Source organism: Corylus avellana, chromosome ca9 (assembly GCF_901000735.1).
Source record: "Corylus avellana chromosome ca9, CavTom2PMs-1.0".
Lineage (NCBI taxonomy): Eukaryota > Viridiplantae > Streptophyta > Magnoliopsida > Fagales > Betulaceae > Corylus > Corylus avellana.
Window position 1 is genome coordinate 20,447,672 of NC_081549.1, and position 20,636 is coordinate 20,468,307.

At 36.1% G+C, this 20,636-nt stretch overlaps 3 protein-coding genes across 6 annotated transcripts; 1 reads left to right on the plus strand and 2 right to left on the minus strand.

The window, feature by feature from the left end:
• The first annotated feature begins 1,758 nt into the window (after positions 1-1,758).
• Positions 1,759-6,292, plus strand: LOC132161692 (serine/threonine-protein kinase BSK6-like). Of its 4 annotated transcripts, none has more exons than XM_059571868.1 (10): positions 1,759-2,061; positions 2,186-2,406; positions 2,500-2,635; positions 2,741-2,874; positions 2,964-3,069; positions 3,459-3,544; positions 3,896-4,084; positions 4,633-4,800; positions 5,074-5,193; positions 5,797-6,292. In XM_059571868.1, the coding sequence occupies exons 1-10, from the start codon at positions 1,980-1,982 to the stop codon at positions 6,049-6,051; spliced, it is 1,497 nt and encodes a 498-aa protein (XP_059427851.1). In that variant the 5' UTR covers positions 1,759-1,979; the 3' UTR covers positions 6,052-6,292. The 4 variants fall into 4 exon arrangements, with proteins under 4 accessions (XP_059427851.1, XP_059427853.1, XP_059427852.1 ...); XM_059571870.1 differs by having other exon boundaries at positions 1,760-2,061; positions 5,080-5,193; positions 5,797-6,288; XM_059571869.1 differs by having other exon boundaries at positions 1,760-2,061; positions 4,636-4,800; positions 5,797-6,288.
• A 1,078-nt stretch (positions 6,293-7,370) lies between these two features.
• LOC132191814 (uncharacterized) lies at positions 7,371-10,633 on the minus strand. Its single transcript, XM_059606920.1, has 2 exons — positions 9,506-10,633; positions 7,371-7,827 (listed from the first exon to the last, which is right to left on the minus strand). The coding sequence occupies exons 1-2, from the start codon at positions 9,967-9,969 to the stop codon at positions 7,587-7,589; spliced, it is 705 nt and encodes a 234-aa protein (XP_059462903.1). The 5' UTR covers positions 9,970-10,633; the 3' UTR covers positions 7,371-7,586.
• Positions 10,634-15,974: 5,341 nt separating this feature from the next.
• On the minus strand, positions 15,975-19,504 carry LOC132191932 (transcription factor MYB1). The gene is made up of 3 exons (XM_059607069.1): positions 19,084-19,504; positions 16,836-17,711; positions 15,975-16,521 (listed from the first exon to the last, which is right to left on the minus strand). The coding sequence occupies exons 1-2, from the start codon at positions 19,382-19,384 to the stop codon at positions 16,840-16,842; spliced, it is 1,173 nt and encodes a 390-aa protein (XP_059463052.1). The 5' UTR covers positions 19,385-19,504; the 3' UTR covers positions 15,975-16,521; positions 16,836-16,839.
• Positions 19,505-20,636: the final 1,132 nt, after the last annotated feature.

Sequence of the window (20,636 nt, forward strand, 5' to 3'; positions counted from 1 at the left end):
ATCCTAACTTTTATCATGTTAAATCATTACTTATTTTAAAAATATAATAATAAAAAAAAATTAATCATTTAATTATATTATAACCGGATTTGATTTATACTATATATTCATTATATCATCACTTCTTAGGCAGTGAATAATATGTACCCGTTAAATCATTACTTTTCAATCTGTGGTCGATCGAAAAGAAAGATAAAGCTCGGTACTTACTTACGCAATGAATAATAAATCTATCTGAAACTAAAAATTCTCTAAGGAATGCTATACTTACTCTCATTTTTTTTTATTTTTTTTTATCCCAATAAGTGGCTTTTAAAACTACCATTAAATATAAAATAGATTTTTATTGGATTTTGCTGATGGTAGTTTTAAAAGCGACTTATTAGTGTAAAAAAATTAAAAATAAGTATAGCATTATTCTAATTGTATGCATTTGTCATGCATAATTGAAGGGGTTGTAAGGTCAAATTAAAAAGGCATGACTTTTATGGGAACGTAGTATATATGCATGATGATTTGACCATATGAGCATGATCTCAATCCCTAACTAACGAACTACCCACGCAGCACAAATCGTGATTTATTTTTTATTTATTTATTTTCCTCTCTCACATTTCATGTGTGGGCCGTAAAGCCCTTTCTTTTTTGACTTTCTGGTTGCAGCTTTCTGCTTTTTTTTGCATTCCTAATCATTTTCCCCTCTTATTTTGGGAGGGGCATAAGACAGTTTTATTCATGAGAAACGGTGTTCAGGCAATTCAGATATTTACTGCTCAAAAAAATCTTGATTCCACCTTCATGCAAGCCTAGTTGGTTCGAAGAGAAAATTAAAAATGGCAAAATACTGAATAAATACGAAATGGGTACTCACATCCAAAAGAATGGGCCGACACGCCCTACCTGCTCAGGCAAGTATTTGGGCGGCCCGAATAAGTAGGGTTTGAACTATCTAAGCACCTATCTTATCTTACTATTCATTACATTGAATAGAAAATACAAATCTTACAAAATGGAAGGAATTAATTGTTACAATTAATTTAAATATGGGTAATTCCGCTAATAATATTTTAGTCTTAAAATCAATTAAGAAATGAGAAATGCGAGGTGTTTTTCTAATGTTTTTTTGGTGTTCTCTCAATGGTGATGTTACTTTTAAAATCACCAATTGATTAAAAGTCAATAATGATAATCTTAAATTCAACGATAATTTTAAAAGTCACGTCACAGTTGAGAAGACGTAAAAAGAATATTAGAAAAACACCTAACATTTTCCTTAAGAAAAATACGTAAGTAAGAAAAAAGCATTATAAAATCTTAAATTTTAAATGCAATAAAATAAACTAAACATAAAAAAATTCAAACAAAACAATAAAATCTTAATCTAAAAGAGAAAATCAATTGTCAACCAAATGCAGCTGGGATCGTGTTTTGGTGACAAAATTCTTTTCTTCTGTACTTTCATTAATTAACCGACTCCGAACAAAAGTCTACTGAAACGACAATGGTTCAATTTAATTTTTGTTATTTTCCTTAATTTAGCAAACACCAAAAACATTGGTGTTTGTCGTAACAAAGGAGAGCCGGGTGTTGCCTGGCCATTTCACCCCCATCCCGTTTCGAGATGAGAGAGAGAGAGAGAGAGAGAGGGGAATGATGAAAATGCAGAAAAGCAAAAAAGTAGTGAAAAAGTTCCTTTACGCACGCACATGTATTGTGATAGCTAGAATCAAAAAAGAAAATGAAAAAATAAATAAATTACTAAAATCACATTATTACTGCTACTGCTCGCAGTAGAGATTTATAGAGAGAAAGAAAGAAAAAGAGGGTGTGGAAGACTGAGTAACCAACCTTGGATCCAAAACCAACACATTCACTCAACACTCACAGTCTTCACACTTCCTCTCTTTCTCTGTGTCAGTGCTGAGCAATGAGCACCGTCTGATTATTCGACCTCCACCGTTCGATCTCTCCTCCGCCCAATGGGAGCCCGTTGCTCCAAGTTCTCTCTCTGCTGGTTCCATTCCCACCTTAAACCCTCCGTCCTCGAGTCCTCCGATCTCGGTATGATAATTAATCGCTACTTTCTGTCTGACGTTTTATGTTTTATTATTATTTTTTTTTTTTTGCGTGTCACGGGGATGAATGAAACTGTTAACTGAGTCAGTGAGTCCGTCATTGTGCGCAGAAAATGGGGGCAAAAGTGACCGAAATTCGTGGCCGAGTTTCACCGAGTTCAGCTACGAGCAACTCAAGGCTGCCACGTGTGGGTTCTCCTCCGATAACATAGTCTCGGAGCACGGTCTTAAAGCTCCCAACGTTGTTTACAAAGGAAAGCTCGATAACGGCCGTTGGATCGCCGTTAAGCGGTTCAACAAGTTGGCCTGGCCCGATTCTCGCCAATTCATCGTCCGTTAACTCGTTTTAAATTTCTTACTTATTTCATTTTTTTTTTTTAAATGTATTTTTATTTTTAAATTGATGCCACTGAATGTGGTTTAGGAGGAAGCGAAATCGGTGGGAAATCTGAGGAGCGAGCGATTGGCGAACCTGATTGGGTGTTGCTGTGAAGGCGAGGAGAGGCTGCTTGTAGCGGAGTTTATGCCCCATGAAACGCTGGCGAAGCATCTGTTTCACTGTGAGTGTTGTGAATTTTGATTTTCTCTGAAGGTAGCGTTTGGTTATAATGGCTGCCGTTCCTCTCTGCTTTGCATTATGGAATTTGTGTTTGAATTGGTAATAGGGGAGGCCCAGCCCATGAGATGGGCAATGAGGTTGAGGGTGGCGCTGTATTTGGCACAAGCTCTGGAATATTGCAGTAGCAAAGGGCGGGCACTGTATCATGATCTCAATGCGTACAGGGTCTTGTTTGATCAGGTAAAGAGGTTTTCGACGCAGGTTTTGCTTAGCTTTTTCCATACCCATTTCATTGTTTGGTTTTTTTATTTTGGGTCCGTGGTGAACAGGATGGAAATCCCAGGTTGTCTTGCTTTGGCCTTATGAAGAATAGCAGAGATGGGAAGAGCTACAGTACTAACTTGGCTTTCACCCCTCCGGAGTACTTGAGGACTGGTATATATATATACTTTGTTATGACGAGTGTCAAAATCAATTTGCTTGCATATTTCCGGAAGTTTCTGCTTTTTATCTAATTTTTGTTTCAGTAGACAGCTTGCTAAGGCTTTGTAAATAATGGGTTAAACTCTCTCTCTCTCTCTCTCTCTCTCTCTCAATTTAGAACTGTCAGATATGGAGCTTAAATAATTGTTTCTTTTACCACTTAACTAAATTCATATTCATTTGACATGAATGGTGGCATGAAAAAAGGTAAGCTAGGAATTCCTATATGATATGGTATGGAACAAGTTTAGAAAATCTGTGCAAATAGTTTGTTACATAATTGCCATTCGGTTTCAGTTTAATTCAAAGAAAAGTATATAAATGTGTCTTATCTTTTGCAGGTAGGGTGACTGCAGAAAGTGTAGTTTACAGCTTTGGGACCATGCTGCTAGATCTTCTTAGTGGCAAACATATTCCACCAAGTCATGTCGGTTTTCATCAAAGTCTCATATGTGAATTCTCGAGTATTTCATGCTTGTGTTCAATATGCAATGCCATAATTAATGTTAGACAGTAATTTAATTTAGAGTAATGCTTCATACCGCACAAATATCCCACAAAGCTGACGTGGTAGGGTCTAATAGCCCTTAGATCAGCTATTGTTAAAAAATATATATATCCAATGGCAATAGACATTGCCACGTCAGCTTTGTGAGATGTTTATGTGGTATGTAGCATTACTCTTTAATTTAAGGTTTGTGAGTTGAACAATCAAGTTGTGATTAAAATTGATGAAGTTCAAAATTTTCATGTTGCTACGATCTGTATTTGTTCGTAGGCACTTGACCTGATCCGCAGCAAGAATTTTCTGATGCTAATGGATTCTGCCCTGGAGGGTCATTTCTCTAATGATGATGGAACTGAGTTGGTGCGGTTAGCTTCCCGTTGTTTGCAGTATGAAGCTCGTGAGAGGCCAAATGCGAAGTCCCTTGTCACTTCTCTCATGTCACTTCAGAAAGAAACAGAGGTATACACCGTATTGGATAAACGTCTTTATGTGTGTATTAGTTTGTAGATTTGTCCTTATTGATAGTCATTGATACTTGCAACGTTAATTATTCAAAATACAGTCATCCATTTTCTTGATGCTGGCCTCATTTCATTGGGACTTTGAGAAAGGAACTTGTTTTTTCATATATGTATATTTATCAAAAAACATTGTGTTTATCTTAAGCTGACATTATCTCTATGCTCCTATCTTCAACGTGGTTTATGGTTCTTGAAAGTAATAATGACATCATTTTCTCGATCATGGGTTTACCCTTCTCCCCACTTTTTTTTTTTTTTTTTCTCCCAATAGTGAACTTTTTATTATTTTATTTAGAAACACCAAGGGTGCATAACCCACGTACACAAGAAGCTTACAAGAGAAAAAACACTAATAGCAAAAACTAGAAGTTTATCACTGTCTTTGCTCATTATTTCTATTTGCCTGACGTTTGATTAAGAGATAAACTCTATTTTTTTGTTAAAACTGTCCTGGGAAGGCTGATTTCTCATTCAATAGTATTTTAGCAGGTTCCCTCATACGTTTTAATGGGTATCCCACATGAAACTGCACCCGCCACGCAGCAATTGACGTTAACACCTTTTGGTGAAGCTTGCTTGAGAATGGATCTTACTGCCATACTTGAAATATTGGAGAAGATGGGATACAAGGATGATGAGGAAATTGCCAATGAGGTTTGCTACTGTCTGTTCTGTACTCGGTGTTCTTTTTTAAATTTTGAAATATGCAAATAGCATCTCCTGCTATGCAAACAGTATCATCAGAATTTGTTCATTGAACTTGAACACCACTTCCCTTCCAACCATTAGAAAAGAATCAATTCTTCTCCCTTGCAGACAGTATATTTATAGATGCTTCGACATTAATGTATTTTCTCCTTTAAACTTTTTTTTTTTTTTTTCCTTTTACAACGCTTCAGCACTGATTCTGCTTGAGTACTTGTCAAGGTGCAGCTTTCTTTTCAAATGTGGACCAGTCAAATGCAGGAGACCCTGAATTGTAAGAAACATGGAGATACAGCTTTTCGAGCTAAGGACTTTGCAACTGCCATCGATCGCTACACAAAAGTGAGTCCACTGCCCTCTACAAATTCTTTTGGCCTAGCAAATTGGGCGCTTATAACATGTGTATCAGGCCATGAAGTAACAAAATTTATACTGCAAAAACATAGTGCAAAGGAAATGTGCTTTATGTTGTCTAGTGTACCTTGAAGCTAGATTGAGTAGTAGTTTACGAAACAGAATTTGTTTCATTTATATGCATTATACATTTCAGAGCTACTTGCAATAAATTTAACAGAAATGTAGTTGTTTTCAAAAGCATAGAGACATGGAAAATGTGCATTAGATTGAGTAGCACAAATTGACGAGTGACAGTGTAATGAGGATTGGGTTTTGAGGAGGAAGAAAGGGACAATGAAAACAATCCACAACCAGAGGAGAGGAAAAAGAGAGCAATGCACAATCAGATTTCTATTACATCAGTAGAGAATAATGATTTTCCATCATGTTTTTAACTCTTCCTTTACATAGGGTATATAAATATTAATTTTACTACAACTTTCAAAAAGTTTAATTTTACACATTGAAGAATTGGGTTCGTTTGCTTGGGGGATTTGATGCTGGTTTGTGCAAAAGGCTTAAGATTTTCTTCTTTTTTTGTTGTTGTAGTTCATAGATGGCGGGACCATGGTATCACCCACTGTGTATGCTAGGCGCTGTTTATCTTACTTGATGAGTGAGATGCTACAGGAAGCTCTCGGGGATGCTATGCAAGCTCAGGTGGTGTCTCCTGAGTGGCCTACTGCTTTGTATCTTCAAGCAGCTTGCCTCTTCAAGCTTGGGATGGATAACGATGCACAAGAGACACTCAAAGATGGCACAAACTTGGAAGCCAAAAGGAACAAAAAAATTAATAGTGTATAGATTCTTTCTTTCTTTTTTTTAGTGGGGTTTTTTTTTTTTTTTTACTATATAGTTATGCTTAGTCTTTTGTATCTATCCTTCATTTGCCATTTTGGAAAAAACTACTGTTGGTTTAATTATTATCTTCCTGCGGTTTATTGTTAATCTGGCAAGGGTCTGTTTTTGAAAATTTTACCTGTAGAGTAAATCCCATTTGATTATTTGTATTTTGGCCCGTCCCTTCTCCCTGCCAATCATCCTATTGGAAGGTCTTTGTCGTTTAGTTGTGGAGATGCCGTTTTTCCCTATTTTGCATGCCTTTCTTGTACCTTTTTTTTTTTTTTTTTCATAAAAGAGGCTACAGGGAATCACTAATTCACTTTGTATTAATTTGTTTAAGTGTGTTGTCGGGGGTTTTAGGTATATAAACTAACACAACATTCTATATGGCATTTACTGCGTTTATAAATTGACGTCTCAATTTATGTGTCACTCGCTTTTATAAAATATGGATTGTCATGTGAGTTTGTAAGAAAATTATAGTAAAAGTTATAGTACCAAAAACTTTTTTTTTTGTTTAATGCAACACTATTTTCAACACCACTAAACAAAGACTTCTGAATTTTTATTTTTATTTAATAGTTTCATAATGGACTACCTTAATTTCAGCTTTACATTAATAATGAATTTGTAATTGTTGCTTAACCGTGTTTAACAACATGATTGATAGCCACTCTCTGTCTTACTTGTGGGCCTGTGGCCATTAACATATGGGACAAAGTTGAATCATATTTTTTTTCCATGGATTATGATTTTTCAAATAGGTTCTTGATACTGTAACAGATAAGACTGAAAGCAATGGGTAGACGTGGAAGACTGTTCTTGGGTGAGGAACCATTTAGCTTAAGCCAAACATTTTATCTTGGCTTAAGCAATTTTTAAGGTATTGCTGTGGATCTTGATCCGTGAAAAAATATCCTTCCAACCCAAATCATTTTTAACCCAACCCCAAGTGCTCTATGCGTACTTTGGGAGGTGGGAGTTGGGGTTAACCAATTCATTTCCCTAAAAAAGAGATTATCTTTTGATTATAGGCTGTTGTCGAATTTTTCAAGAAAGATAACCAAGGCTATAGCCTTTGTAATTATCTTCTTGGAAATCACATGCATTCGTACAAATATTAAATTCCAAAAACAGGAATCTTCAAGGAAACAAGATATCACCATGCAAGAAAATTAAGCGGGGCAATACAAATATACAATTCAATACAACCCTTCAAGTATTTTGCCAGAAAAAAACCAAATACATTAATTTTGAAACTTGGAAAGCAGAAAAGCCTGATAGAAGTTGTTGTAATATATGAGGAATATTCAAACATTGGTAAAAACCAAACTCTACAAGTATGGAGGAGCAGATTAAGTTGTATTTTTATCTATATAAACCTACCAAGGCTTGAATGTTGAAACTCTCCTTTCACAGCAACAATTTTGTAAGACTTTTTTGTTTTTTTTTTTAACTTTTCTAAACCCTTCACTCAACAGCTCTTTTACAGAATTTTACGATGATGGCACATTAAAGTGAAAGAGCCACGACAAGACAAATGCAAAGACCATGCAAGCAAGCAGGAAATTCAGGAACCGGTGGCCATGCCAGAAGCTTCGTGACTCCGATACGGGCACTTGTGCCAAGACTGTAGTTGCAGCTGTGGCATTGTTTGTCTCATTTGAATGCTCCGTGGACTCGATCTCATTTGATGCAAAGACATTATGTGCAACAGAATGACATATCTCACAGGTCCTAGAACAAAAAACCAAGCCAACTGAAATAAATATAGAAGTAATGAAACTCAAAGATGAGATCATAGAAAACTTCAACAAAGTAAAGGGAACTGTCTTAGAAAATAGCATGTAAAATGACCACTACGATGCCCAGAATTGACAGCTTTATACATTTTATATCCAATTATGTAATCTCAAGCAGCTGCCATGGTGATGATAAAGGAAAATAAGCCGCGAGAGGAAGCTATGTGAAAGCAATGGGGGTGCAAAACAATATCTGGAAAGCCTACAATCAAGAACTGGAATTTGATAAGCTAGAAAAGCTAACAGGCCAAGCAGAAAAACAAATTACTAGTGCAAACTTGACAAGCTCTCTATCATACATAAAGATGAAATATTACTTCTAAAAAAATGAAAATATGATGCCTTTATTAACCAAGGCATTTGTATATAGCACAAGCTTGATGCCTTCATTGACTAAGGCATCACAGCTAGCATCTGACTGGCATCCTCTGCTAACTATAAAATATGCAGTTGTTGAGAAGCCTAGGACAGAACAAACTAAAATCTTTGCCATTATGAGAAGGAATCATCTCTAGGCCAATAAAAATAGGTTCACCGGATACAATTCTCTATTGGGTTTTACAATTTTTTTTTAAGAAATGCCACAAAAAAACTGTGGTTGGCAGGATATGGATTGTGATCAAATAATTTTTAAAGCATAAGTCCAACCCCATCTGATTAAAACTATATCTGGGCCAATCAATCACACAGTTCTAATCAGTTGAGTATTTGATAATAGCTGTTGGGATACTACCATGGTTTTAAGTAATGGTATCGAGATCGATCTTGCCGGCAAGCGAAACCAGTATAGACACATGTATGACACGTGGCAATAGTGAGCACAAAAGATTTTAAGGATCAGAACAAGTATCAGGGCATCTGTTTGACTAATTCAGTACCTAAGATACTCTTCAATTGTGAATATATAAATATCATTAGAAACAGGGGGTGAATAGGATGCACATAAGCAATTAGAATATATTTTTATTAAGTGGCACACCAGCAAGCAATAATCTTCCACCAGGACAAATGGATTCATCAATAAGTGGTCAAATCTCCACTTACATAAAGGTTAGCTAGGGAGATCAGAAGGAAGCTCCGGAGAGATTCCTAAACTTCAAAAAAGTTAAGAGCATTAAGGAATCGTCGGTGTACTTAGACATATCACCACGACTTCAGAATGCTTTACTATTTTACTTTTCTCCGGCATCTTCTTTAACTTTCACAGATCAAAATTCTTGTGCCCCACATCCTCTAAGCTGCTAGATCACAAACTATGCTTTACATCGAATTAATAAGTTAAGGTACTAAAAACCAACTTTCTGAGAGTGATTTGTTTAGTTATCATTAATTTTCCCTTATGGTGGATAATTATAAGTATCATTCCTTCAAGAAGAGGAAACCTCAGTCGAGAAAGGGTTTCAAAGTGTACACAATCACAACCAGTAAAATATGACTATAATTTACAGTCAGACGAATGAAACTAAGACACATCCAGTACATTAACTCTCAAAAGAGTCAAAACATAACCTTCCATAATGCTACGAACCATCAATTGGGTTCGCAAAAAAGCACCAAAATCATGCAATAATATCAAAAATCAAAGAAAAAGCAAAAAGGATTTTGTTACTCACTTATTTCCCTTAATCTTGAACCAGGCCTCCGCACAGTTCTTGTGGGCTGCACCCAGATCATCCTTACAAGAACAACCCAACTCAATAGGAACCCCTGATTCATGGCTATTACTTTCCAAACCCAGATGACAAATCCTACAATCCCTCTCCGTTTTCGCCAACTGCACCTTGACTTCGGGGACCCCACTCTCAATCTCCACCACCACGACCGAGCAATCCGAGGCCGAAGACAAAGACGCTCTCCGAGAATCCGAGCCGTTCCCAATCTCAGGATCGTACACACAAGCGAAGCTGTACTCGTCGTAGGACCCACCGGTCGTGGAATAGAACTGGGAATAGCACGAGCCCTCGTCGGCGTCTGAGAAGAACACACTACCATCTTCGCTGACGTCACTTCCAGTGACGGAGCGGCGGTGACCCCCTTGCTCCAAATCGGCGTGGTGAGACATTTCAACGGTTGACATTTCGAAGACCCAGAAGCGAAGAGGGAAAAACACAAACAGAGCGTCCAATGCCTCAAAAAGTTTGCAGCTTGAGGACTGCAACTGTTTGTTTGAGTTTATCTGTTTATGAGAGAAAAATCTGAGAAATTTAAAGAAGTGGGTATAGGATTAGGTGACCCATCTTCAACTCCATTAACGTTTGTCACCAAAAAAATTACAGTGCACCCAATTGAAAATTTTGATATGAGACATAATTTCAGGCTACGACTGAAAAATGCAGAGAGAGGAAGCGAAAGAACAGAGGAGGATTAGACAGTTATACGGAGGTAAAGAATGGTTTGTCTCTGAGAGAGAGACTCTTCAAGCTTTTGAAGAAGTCTTGGTCTGAGGCCCGGCAGAGAGGCAACAGAAACGTGTAGTGGGTGCACTGAGAACACAGGACAGCGAGAGATTTCACTGATAAAGAAGTGTGTTGGGGTGTTGAACTAAAAAACAAAAAAGAAAAAAAGAAAAAGAAAAAGAAAGAAAAAAAGAAAAAGTTGTTGGAAGATTTCGTTCTAATACTAGAATTTTTTGACAAATCAGTAGATTCTGTGTGTTGGATGGCATTCATCAGAGACTGCAAACAAGATCTTATTATCGATGTGGATCGGAGGACGCGTCTCCTTTGAGTGTCTGAGAGTCTGAAAATCAATGATTTTACAATTCGTTAAGGTAATAAAAATGCATGTCGGATTAACATGAACATTAATGTGTCAGATATTTATTTTTATTTCCAAAAATTATCCTTATGGCATATACTGTTTATAAAAAGACTGATTTGTCCATCTTATTGTAAAAGATCAGTGCTACAGAATGTGGAAGTGGGACATATATATGGTTTGGAGAAAAGGGGTAAAACCGTCAATACGGTTGTCCCCTTTAAATATACTGTCGTGTCCTTGTTAATTATTTCTTCTTTCGGCAAACTGACACTGTAATCACTGTAAGCTAGCAGATACAGGAGGGCTATTATTCACTGCATCATAAATTTTCCGTGAGATTCTCTTTTCGTTGTGAATGAACCACCAGGATTTTGCAAAGATGAGATCTGGATATCGGTGGAATAATGGGGTCCATTTTGCAAAAAAAGTAAAGGGAAATCATCACACCGCTCTGGTTCTTGCCCGATTTCAAATTTTTTTTTTTTTTTTTAATTTAATTTTTAAAATCTTATTTTAACCCTTTATATATATATTTTTTCATTTCTCTTTTTTAATTCAATGTTTCGGTCTAAAATGCCATTTCACATGCTACATGTTTTTTTAATTAAAAATAATAAACAGATGGAGGAGGGGTGATCCGCTGCCCCGCAGGGTAGCTCATTACAGGATTAGCTTGCGCGGCCACCCCAAGTTTTCATTTTTGACCCCCCTTTTCTTTTCTTTTTTTCGCAATTTTCAATTCACTGCTTTTGTCTAAAACTTAGTATTAATGGCATTAATGTCATAATACTTTTGCCACATTGGATGTCAGGTAGCGTAGAATTGAGTGTTTCATAATGATAAATTCATCAAAATACATAAACTTTGCCTCTTACATATTAGGAATAATAAAAGAAATTAAACCTAAGCCTATTATAGAAATTCTTAGAATAATAAAAGAAATTAATAAATTATTACAATTAAATAAAATCTTAATTTAAATAACGTAAATAATAAAATAAAATATATTTGATTGTTGGATTATTTGATTTGTTGGAATAAAATCTTTATTAAAGTTCTCAATAGAGTAATCAAGTATTTCTTTCTTAGAATTTTGCCTTTATTTTTGTCTAATTTTTTAATCTTTCTTTTACGGTATGTTTTGACCTAATAAACATTAGAATTAGCCAAACCTCGTAAAACATGAATTTGTATATATTTGAATTAGTTCCAACGCCAATAAACTTGCTCAAATCAAATATCCAAAACTCGATATATGACTTTTTTTTGTAAAATTAGTCAAGTGCAAATTTGACCAAAACGGGTAAAATTGGCTTATTAAAAAATTAATATTAATTTTATATATAAAAAAAAAAACTAAAATCTTGAAAGAAGTTTGCACCCCTAATAGAGATGTGGCTCACGTGACCACCCCAACAAGGATGGCTCCATCCTCCATCCCATTGCCGAGGGAGGCAAAGTACTGAGAATGATGAAAAAAAAAAGACGAGAATAGATATTCTTGCATTTTTCATTTTAAAAACATTAAAGTATACATTAAAATTGGATTGTTACCAAAAACCTAGGGAATTTGATTTCTCTATACCATTTAGTTTAAGCAAATCGAAGAGGAGCATGTTTCAACGAAAAGATAGGCATAATTGTCCAACAAAAATAAAATTATAATTCTACCATTCCATTGTTGGAACCCGCTCTTCTCCTGTTCATTTGAAACTGAGAGAATTTAAATAAGAGAACTTAAAAGAGTTGGAATGATTTTTTTTTTTAAAGGATTAAATACTTAATTCCTCCCAAGGGTTTCAACACTTTATTTTTTGTCTCTTAGGGTTTTATTTGAATCGTAGAAGGTGCATGTGGTTTTAATAAAGATGAAGATGATACTTCCGTTAAAATTTCGTCCAAAACTTAAAGGAATGTTATGTTAGCACCAATCAAATGTCGCCATGTGTCATGTAATTATTTTTTTAAAAAAATAAAAAGATTAAAAAAATATTTTTTCTTAAAAAAAAATAAATAAATAAAAAAATTGGGTGGCCATAGCTACCTCTTGGCCATTTGGGAGGTGGCTAGCTACCCCCTTTGGCCATGGGGGTGGCCAGGCCACCGCTAATGGGTCTTGGGGGTAGTTTAGGCTACTCCATTTTTATTTTTTTATTTTTTGAAAAAATAAATATTTTTAATATTTTTAATTAAAAAAAAAATTAAAAAATTAATTACATGAAACGTTGTGACATTTGATTGGTGTTGACGTGATGTTCCATTAAGTTTTGGACAAAATTTTAACAAAAATATCATTTTCGTCTTTATCAAAATCACAAGTACCTCGTCCGATCCAAATAAAATTATAGAGAACAAAAAATAAAGTGTTATTAAGCCCTAGAAAGAATTAGGTATTTAACCTTTTTTTTTTTTATTTTTTTTTATTTTTTTATTTATAACAGATACGCCACTGCGCATCGAACACGCAAAGGCACATACGAAAATATGGGTGTGTTGACTGGTGGACCACCTCAAGGTCAGTCAGTGATGCCTTTGCGTGAAAAACACAAAAGCTATTATTGTTTTTAATTATATATTCATATGAACTTAGGAAAAACGAAAAAGAAGAAAATTCCAAATCTGGTCGTTACCCAAACCCCCTCCCCCCACCCCACCCTCCTATGCCGACAATCACGCCACTACACCTCGATAAAGAGAGAAGTGGCCAATCAAATTCTTTTCATTTATAATTATAGGAAAGGAAAGGAATCTTCTTACTTATTATATATGTCTTGTTTCTCTTAACTATTGCGTGATGTTTTCCTTCAAATTTACTTCCAACTCACATTTTCTAAGCTAATAATAATTGGGCCGATAAACCAAACAAATGAAGATATATTAATGCACATTTTTCTTCATGGATTTGAGGCCTTCACATGTTAATTTGCCATTCCAGGGTCTTCACCGATAAAACTAATAAAAAAAAGAAAGGCAAAATCAATCCACATGGTCTGCATCTTTATATAATCGTTTCGATTATTTAATTTTTATGGAATAGATCTCTCTAATTTAGTATTGTTCTCACATAAAGGCGGTTGGCCGCCTTAGATGAAGGGCCGCCACCTGAGTGGAGGTCGATCAGACACTCTTTTTAAAAAAAAATTATTTATTTATTTTCTATTTAGAAAAGATTTGTATTTAAATATAATAAAGCATGTTATTTTTTATTTTTTTATAAATATAATAAAGCATTTAAAAAAGACCAGATTCAAAAAGAGGTCAATGTTATACGTTAACGTAACAGATACTTCAATCTTGAGCCATTAGATTGGAATCTTATCCGAATTCCACTTTTTTCTTCTTTTATCCACTCTTGGTTGCGACTCAGTTGAGTCAGTTCCACTTGTAACATCAGAATATTATTTCAACCAACGACAATAAATAAAACAAGAAACATTGTAAATCGCTTTAACACGTAAAAGGTGAACAAAGGCACATTGCCACTGATGCTCCTGGTTTTATGGGGATGCACTACTACTGTTGAATGAATCTTCCATCTGGTTTTTTCTAATATTTCTTCCCTTTCTTTTATTTTCCTTTCACAGGATCAGTTTGCCAACAACTAAAGGAAACACAAGCGGGGGCCAGTTTATGGGTTCAGTTCAAACTTGGAGCATATGATAATTAATATAGAGTCTTCGGAGGTTTAGTTGTGTTTGTTCACCTGACAATCAACACGTACATTGGGGTCTACAAGTCACCTAGTTCATTACATTACACCAACCACAAAAAGTAGCAACTTTTCGGGATTAGAAATCCAAAAAAATAGGGTTAGGATTTCCAATTGAATTTACTTCTGATGGAGTAAGGAAACTTTGTCCGAGCAAGGAGCTCTCAGCGTAAGAAGGGCTTTTCTGTTTGAGTAGGAGAGTCTCTCTCACAATTTAACTCTTATTACTCTTGCTCTCTCTTCTTTGAGTAGAGAAGAACAAAAGATCAGGATGCGAGAAATAAGCTGCCTACTTGTTCTAATGAGAATCACTTTTGGTTTGACTATTGTTTATGTAGACATGATTTTCCAGCATTCTCAGTTTAGTTAAGAATTTACAAACTATAATCTATCATCCTCTCTTAATAATATGAACTTTAATTATTCGGCATCGCTTAGGACCAAGAGAAAATGAGCAAAAAAACCTAACGGCATCACAAAGTTCTTCCACAATGAAAATCAACGACACAATTACTAACTAAACAATTAGATAGGAAATTGGGAATTGACCTTAGAAAGCAAACCTCAAAAACTCTCGGACCCACTGTGCTATGATTCCTACACTATAATGCTTTCCAAGCTTCAATCTGCACAACTCGAATCCAAGAAAACATTACTAGAATCATAATTAATGCACTTTCAAGTGTTTATTTTTAAGTGAATCGAAATATATATATATAAAAGTGCACATTCCCTTATGGTAAAAATTACTGTTGAATTTAAATTTAATAATAATTTATTTAAAATTCAATAATAATTTTTACTTTCACGTTAAAAAAAAATAAAAATTACCATTGAAAGTAAGCACTGAAAAAGTGCATATACATATTCCTCGTCACAAAAGACAAGAGTAACAAAATAAATAAGAGCATGCTTTGACGTTGAAAATACAAAAACACTAGCACGATCCTCGAGAAAGTGTGTTGCTATGTTGCAAAAATATAGGAGGTTTTTTTGGCTGTTACTGCGTTGCTGTCATTTTTTTTCTTTCTAAAACACAAATATTGTGTAGCAAATGAGTTTCGAGTTAAATGGGTATTAGATGGGTTGAATTTTTGGGCTGTTCGCAATTGTATGGGTTTTAATTTTGGATTGTTTACTTTCTTTTTTTCATATGAGGTTTGGGTAAATATGGGCCCAACCTAGTTTTTGTTGGCTCTATATATATATATATATATATATATATATATGCTTGTCGTGACAATTATCTCACAATGATGCCGTCGACCCCCTAGACCCCTTCGATTCCGTCCTGCAAGCATATTATTGCATACTACAAACTCAACTGTAGACAGAACAACATCTTACCGTCTTACTGGCTCACTGAGTATCAAATGGGAACCACGACGGTGACAGAACAATAGTAAAAAGGAATGTTGTCCATGAGATACTTATTAGCAACTAAATTATGTGGGAGTGAGCCGGGCTTTTGGACCACTTTGATGGTGTCTAGTTGCTGGAGTTTTTTTCTTCCCTAGACAAACCAATTTGACTGTTCACGCAGGCTGGTTAATAACCGGCCCGCATTGCCCACCTGCCAACCGCCCTTGTTTCGGGTGGCACAATGCATAACACGAGCAGGGGTGGAGGTGGTGATTAACCACATCCACCTACCCTTTATATATATATTAAACATACCAAAAAGACGTCGCTAGAAGAGCACAACAAGATGGCATAGAAAAAGAGGAGGCGGCGGCCGAGGGGGGTGCCGGGGAAGAGGGAACGTTTATGACGCATGGGGATGCATATTAAACATCCAGAATTAAATTTTTGAAATTGATGACAAAAGGTTTCCAGTACTTCTGGGAGTCAGAAGTGCAGGGACTGGAAATTGCAATTCGGCACTGTGGATTCAGTTCCTCTTGGAGTTCCCAAAGTCGAGTTCAGCCAATCCAGGCCGTTGATTCCAAACTGTGAGGCCATGATCTTGCCAAAACTTGATGCAGAGAGGAGGAGGGGAAATTTTCAACAAGATAAGTATAGCTGAATCCAGATACTTGGACAAGCTTTGCTTGACTGAAAAAAGTTGCTCCAAGTTATTTATAGCCAACTCCAAGTACACGCTACCGAGCGCTACTAATGCAAAGATAGATTGCCAAGTTCTCTACTAAAGTTTGCCTCCTGCAACATACCAAGAAACTAATCATTAAGAATAATGGTAAAAGGCGCCCAAGCTAATAGAAGGACCACTGGAAAACTTCTAATTGATTTCTTCTCTTTTCTATAATCCATGATTTATAATGTTTCTTAGGTAAGTCTTCTGGTGGGAAAATTTAAATGGCCGATCACACAATACTACCACAAAGATCACAGTTAAACAAATTTTCTTCTAGATCTGTTACCTTGTGAAGTCACCTTTTAACATGGAGATATAATCATTGAATTTAATCCAATCCCCTCAACTTCAACTCGCAAAAAAGAAAATGGTTTCTTACCAGTCTACGTCGATAGTACATTGGTCTTCATGCCCATTAACCTGTTGTTCCCCTCATCAAAACAAAAATGGTCATTCACTCTAGTCTCTTCAAAAATCCCCATTTGCACTTGAGATCCATGAGATACAATTCTGCCGGCTGCATCACCCATCGCTCTGACACTGCTATTCTCTAACCCACTTTTAAGCCAAGCAAGGTTACTTATATCTGTGGCTATTGCAGCCAATTCAAAACTTGGGAAGGATGGAGGCTCTGAAAATTCAACAAATTCTGGCCCCAACAAAGAACTTCCAGGATTTCTATCACTTTCTTTCCCGCAACAACCATGGCCACAATTATGAGGCACCAACTGCTCACCATAGACTCCTTCAAATAACTTGCAAATCTCAACATCTGGTTTTGATGCTTGAATCAGAGGTCCTTGCATTGGAACTGGCGTTGGGAAAGAAGATGCAGGATCTAAGCTATCTGAAGGGTTATATACACTAAAAGCACTAACACGTGCCACGGGTCGAAAAAGAGTAGGCTTGTCTTTGGCTTCCTGGCAAAAATGACCCTCTATTGGCAGCTTGTCTTCATTCTGCTCATCCATATTCTCTAAAGAGCTTATATCTCTCCCTTCGAAGGATTTGAATGAATTGACATCCCCAAATGACAGGGTTTCTTCAGATGATGCCTTGGTTTTGTCTAAGCTAACATCATCAAGCATACTAGATTCTAACTTAATCTTGCCAAACTCCACGCACTGACGCTTTAGGGTAGAATTCCAGTGGTTCTTGATAGCATTATCTGTTCTTCCCGGTAAAAGCCTTGCGATTGCTGCCCATTTGTTTCCATGAATTGCATGCGCTGCAACTATGATACGATCCTCCTCATCTGAAACAACTTTAGTTTTGTTAGCCTTGTTCTTCAAGAAGGACAATATACACTAATTCAACATTTATTAATGACATACTGAAAACTGTTGTATGTCTACATGTACATTCTATGACTAAAAATACAAACAACAACATTTTCCCATTATTGCAAGATGCATGCCTGTTACTACCAGACAGCATGTAAAAATCTGATTGGGATTCCATTGCCATCAAACATCAGTATAAATGCAAGTTTCCCATATTTGTCAATAGCATGAAATTGGAAACAACCATTTGCACAGTACATATATGCATATAAAGATGAAAAAGTGTGACCATTGTATGCCAATTCTCATAATCGCTTAAGCCTTAAGGTGAGGGTAGTAAGTAGTAGCTATACAAGCAAACTCCCACACTGAGGGCAGATTTTGGGTGAATTTCTGTGGATATCATGACGTTCATAAACAAGAGATCCCATGCCATTATTCATTACATTATAGTATGGTATCTCAACAAATGAGGGTCCCATGCCATCATTCATTACAAAATTATAGCCGTTCATTGACACAAACAATGAGATTATAAAATTCAATATACAGCATAAGTAACTGAACGAATGCTTTGATGTATAAAGAGGGTGACAAGAACATATTATTGGCTGTAGAATGCAGCATGCGAGCCTCAGAGCCTGCCAAACTATTTAAGAACATTGATCGGGGAGACATGGACCAATTCAACAGAAGGCTAAGCCTGGCCAGGAAACCTCCAATAGTTCCAAAAAAATTCAAATCCAACCTCTCAGAGTAGCTCTGTCATGACATACTCCAGAATCCTCTTGATGTACCAACATATTATATATTTTGGGGCATTTTGGGTAATGTAGACTACAGTCCACCCCAATTCACAAAATAGAGATACCAAGGTTTCATGTAATAACGATTCATGAGAATATAATGTCTCAAATTTATATTTTTCCAATTATCAAAATTTTGATAAGTTAAGTGCTGCTAATCAAGCCAGGATGATCTTATTAGTAAACAAAGAATCTAATTTCAATGAATTGATGGTTCACTCTATTCATCTCCTCTAAAAGGCACGTCATACTTCTATTCAAATCTTCAATATTGCTGGGTTCAAATTTAAGCCTCAAAATCCCCAATTGGTTGCAAAAGTAGACTTCTATTTTTAAACTAAGACTAACATGCATAACCTAATGTTTGAAGACCCAGAAAGCGATCAAAATGGTGTCTAATCCTCAATTTACAACAAACGAAAAATCAAATAATCAATAACAAAACACAACCACATTCTAAATCAATCAAAACAAGAGACTGAAATGAAAAAATATAACATAAAATAAAGGGTTTGAGATCAAGCAATGTGTACTACACCAGTAAAGGGCTTGCGCTTCACGGCAGGGTCGAGCTGATTACACCACCGGAGCCGGCAAGACTTGCCGGATCGGCCGGCGATTCCGCGGGCGATTAGGCTCCAATTTCTCGCCCCGAACTTGCTCACCAGCCGACTCAGTACCGCGTCCTCCTCGGGAGACCACGGTCCCTTCACCCTGTCTCTGCCCCCTTGCGCGCCTCCTCCGCCCACAACCACCACCGCCTCGTCGCCGCTCCCACCGTCTCCTCCGACGTCCATCTCGTCGCCTCCGTCGACCACCGTTGCGTCCTCCACTTCCATCTTCCTCTCTCGCTTTCTCTTTGTGCGTCTGTGTGTAGAATCCTCAGGACTAGTACCTACCGGAATTAACTGCAAGTGTCTTCCAACAGAGACTGTGAACGAGATTTATAGGGCAAGTGTTTCGGGATTTCCCTGTTGTCAGTTTTACTTTACCATAGTGGCTTTTTCTTAAATGACTACCGCGTCCCTGATCAAATTACTATTTGCCCTTTTGTTTCAAATTCATCGACACCAAAACTGAATTTACCGAGTATTTTCAGTAGTAGCAACTATTTTCTACTCAAAATATTTTTTCAACTATTAATTTTTTTTTTATATATAAACTCTTTCAATTCTTTATTTTCTTTAAATATTATTTTTATTGTTTGTTAAGAAATAATGAGAGGGAGAGACGGGAGAGAAATTATTAAAATAATTGTAAAATGTACTACAGCTAAATTTTAGAATGACTATTTTGTTGAAGGCAAAAAATGGTTGATAATAGCTAAATATGTTGAAAAATAATCTCACATTACCTGTAAACAAGATTTTTGACATGTTTATAAGGAATTAGCAACTCTCTCTTATTGAACTGATTTTATAAAATGAGTTAGGCCCATAAATTTCTTCATGATATCAGAGCCTACCACATGATGAATGAGGCCACATTATTTACCTCGTGACAATAATCAAGAAAAATACCAGCCTGTATGTGAATAAGGGTGTTGATAAATAATCTCACATTGCCTGTGAATAAGATCTTGGGCATGTTTATAAGAAATGTGTAACCCTCTTTTATTGAACTGATTTTATAAAATGAGTTAGACTCACCAATTTCTTCAAAATATATTTATCAATCTTTTAGAGCATCTGCTGAAGATGCCCTAATTACCATAAAGAGCAATGCTATTCATATTTTCGTCTTATCCCCTTTTTTCCTTACTTCCTATTTCCTAACATGATAGTGCCGGCAAAAAAAATTTGCACTCCACCTCTTGGTCTACGATACCTTTAACCACCACCATATAAGAGTGGTTGAGGTCACTCCACTTGGTGGTTGCGACCATTTCAAAGATTTTGAGATGGTGCGGTGACCCTTAAAAGTTCGGTTGAGGTTGCCACAAATTTTGTTGTGTTAACCTAGTATTGCCATGGTTAAAAATAAAAAATAAAAAAAATTAATTAATTAATTATGAAAGTATGCTACCATTTTCCATTATATATATATATATATATGGAGAGAAGATAAGAGATCTTAGTTTTCTTAGTTTTT

What these genes read in the sequence shown, in the direction of transcription:
- LOC132191932 (XM_059607069.1), bottom strand. Translation starts at nt 19,384, where the DNA reads ATGGAAGTGGAGGACGCAACGGTGGTCGACGGAGGCGACGAGATGGAC. An exon ending in GAAGCGCAAGCCCTTTACTG is followed by an intron (nt 17,712 to 19,083) that starts GTGTAGTACACA and finishes AAGTTGTTTCAG; the next exon opens with ATGAGGAGGATCGTATCATA.
- LOC132161692 (XM_059571868.1), top strand. Translation starts at nt 1,980, where the DNA reads ATGGGAGCCCGTTGCTCCAAGTTCTCTCTCTGCTGGTTCCATTCCCAC. An exon ending in ACAGGGTCTTGTTTGATCAG is followed by an intron (nt 2,875 to 2,963) that starts GTAAAGAGGTTT and finishes CGTGGTGAACAG; the next exon opens with GATGGAAATCCCAGGTTGTC. An exon ending in CCATCGATCGCTACACAAAA is followed by an intron (nt 5,194 to 5,796) that starts GTGAGTCCACTG and finishes TTGTTGTTGTAG; the next exon opens with TTCATAGATGGCGGGACCAT.
- LOC132191814 (XM_059606920.1), bottom strand. Translation starts at nt 9,969, where the DNA reads ATGTCAACCGTTGAAATGTCTCACCACGCCGATTTGGAGCAAGGGGGT. An exon ending in TTCAAGATTAAGGGAAATAA is followed by an intron (nt 7,828 to 9,505) that starts GTGAGTAACAAA and finishes TTTTTGTTCTAG; the next exon opens with GACCTGTGAGATATGTCATT.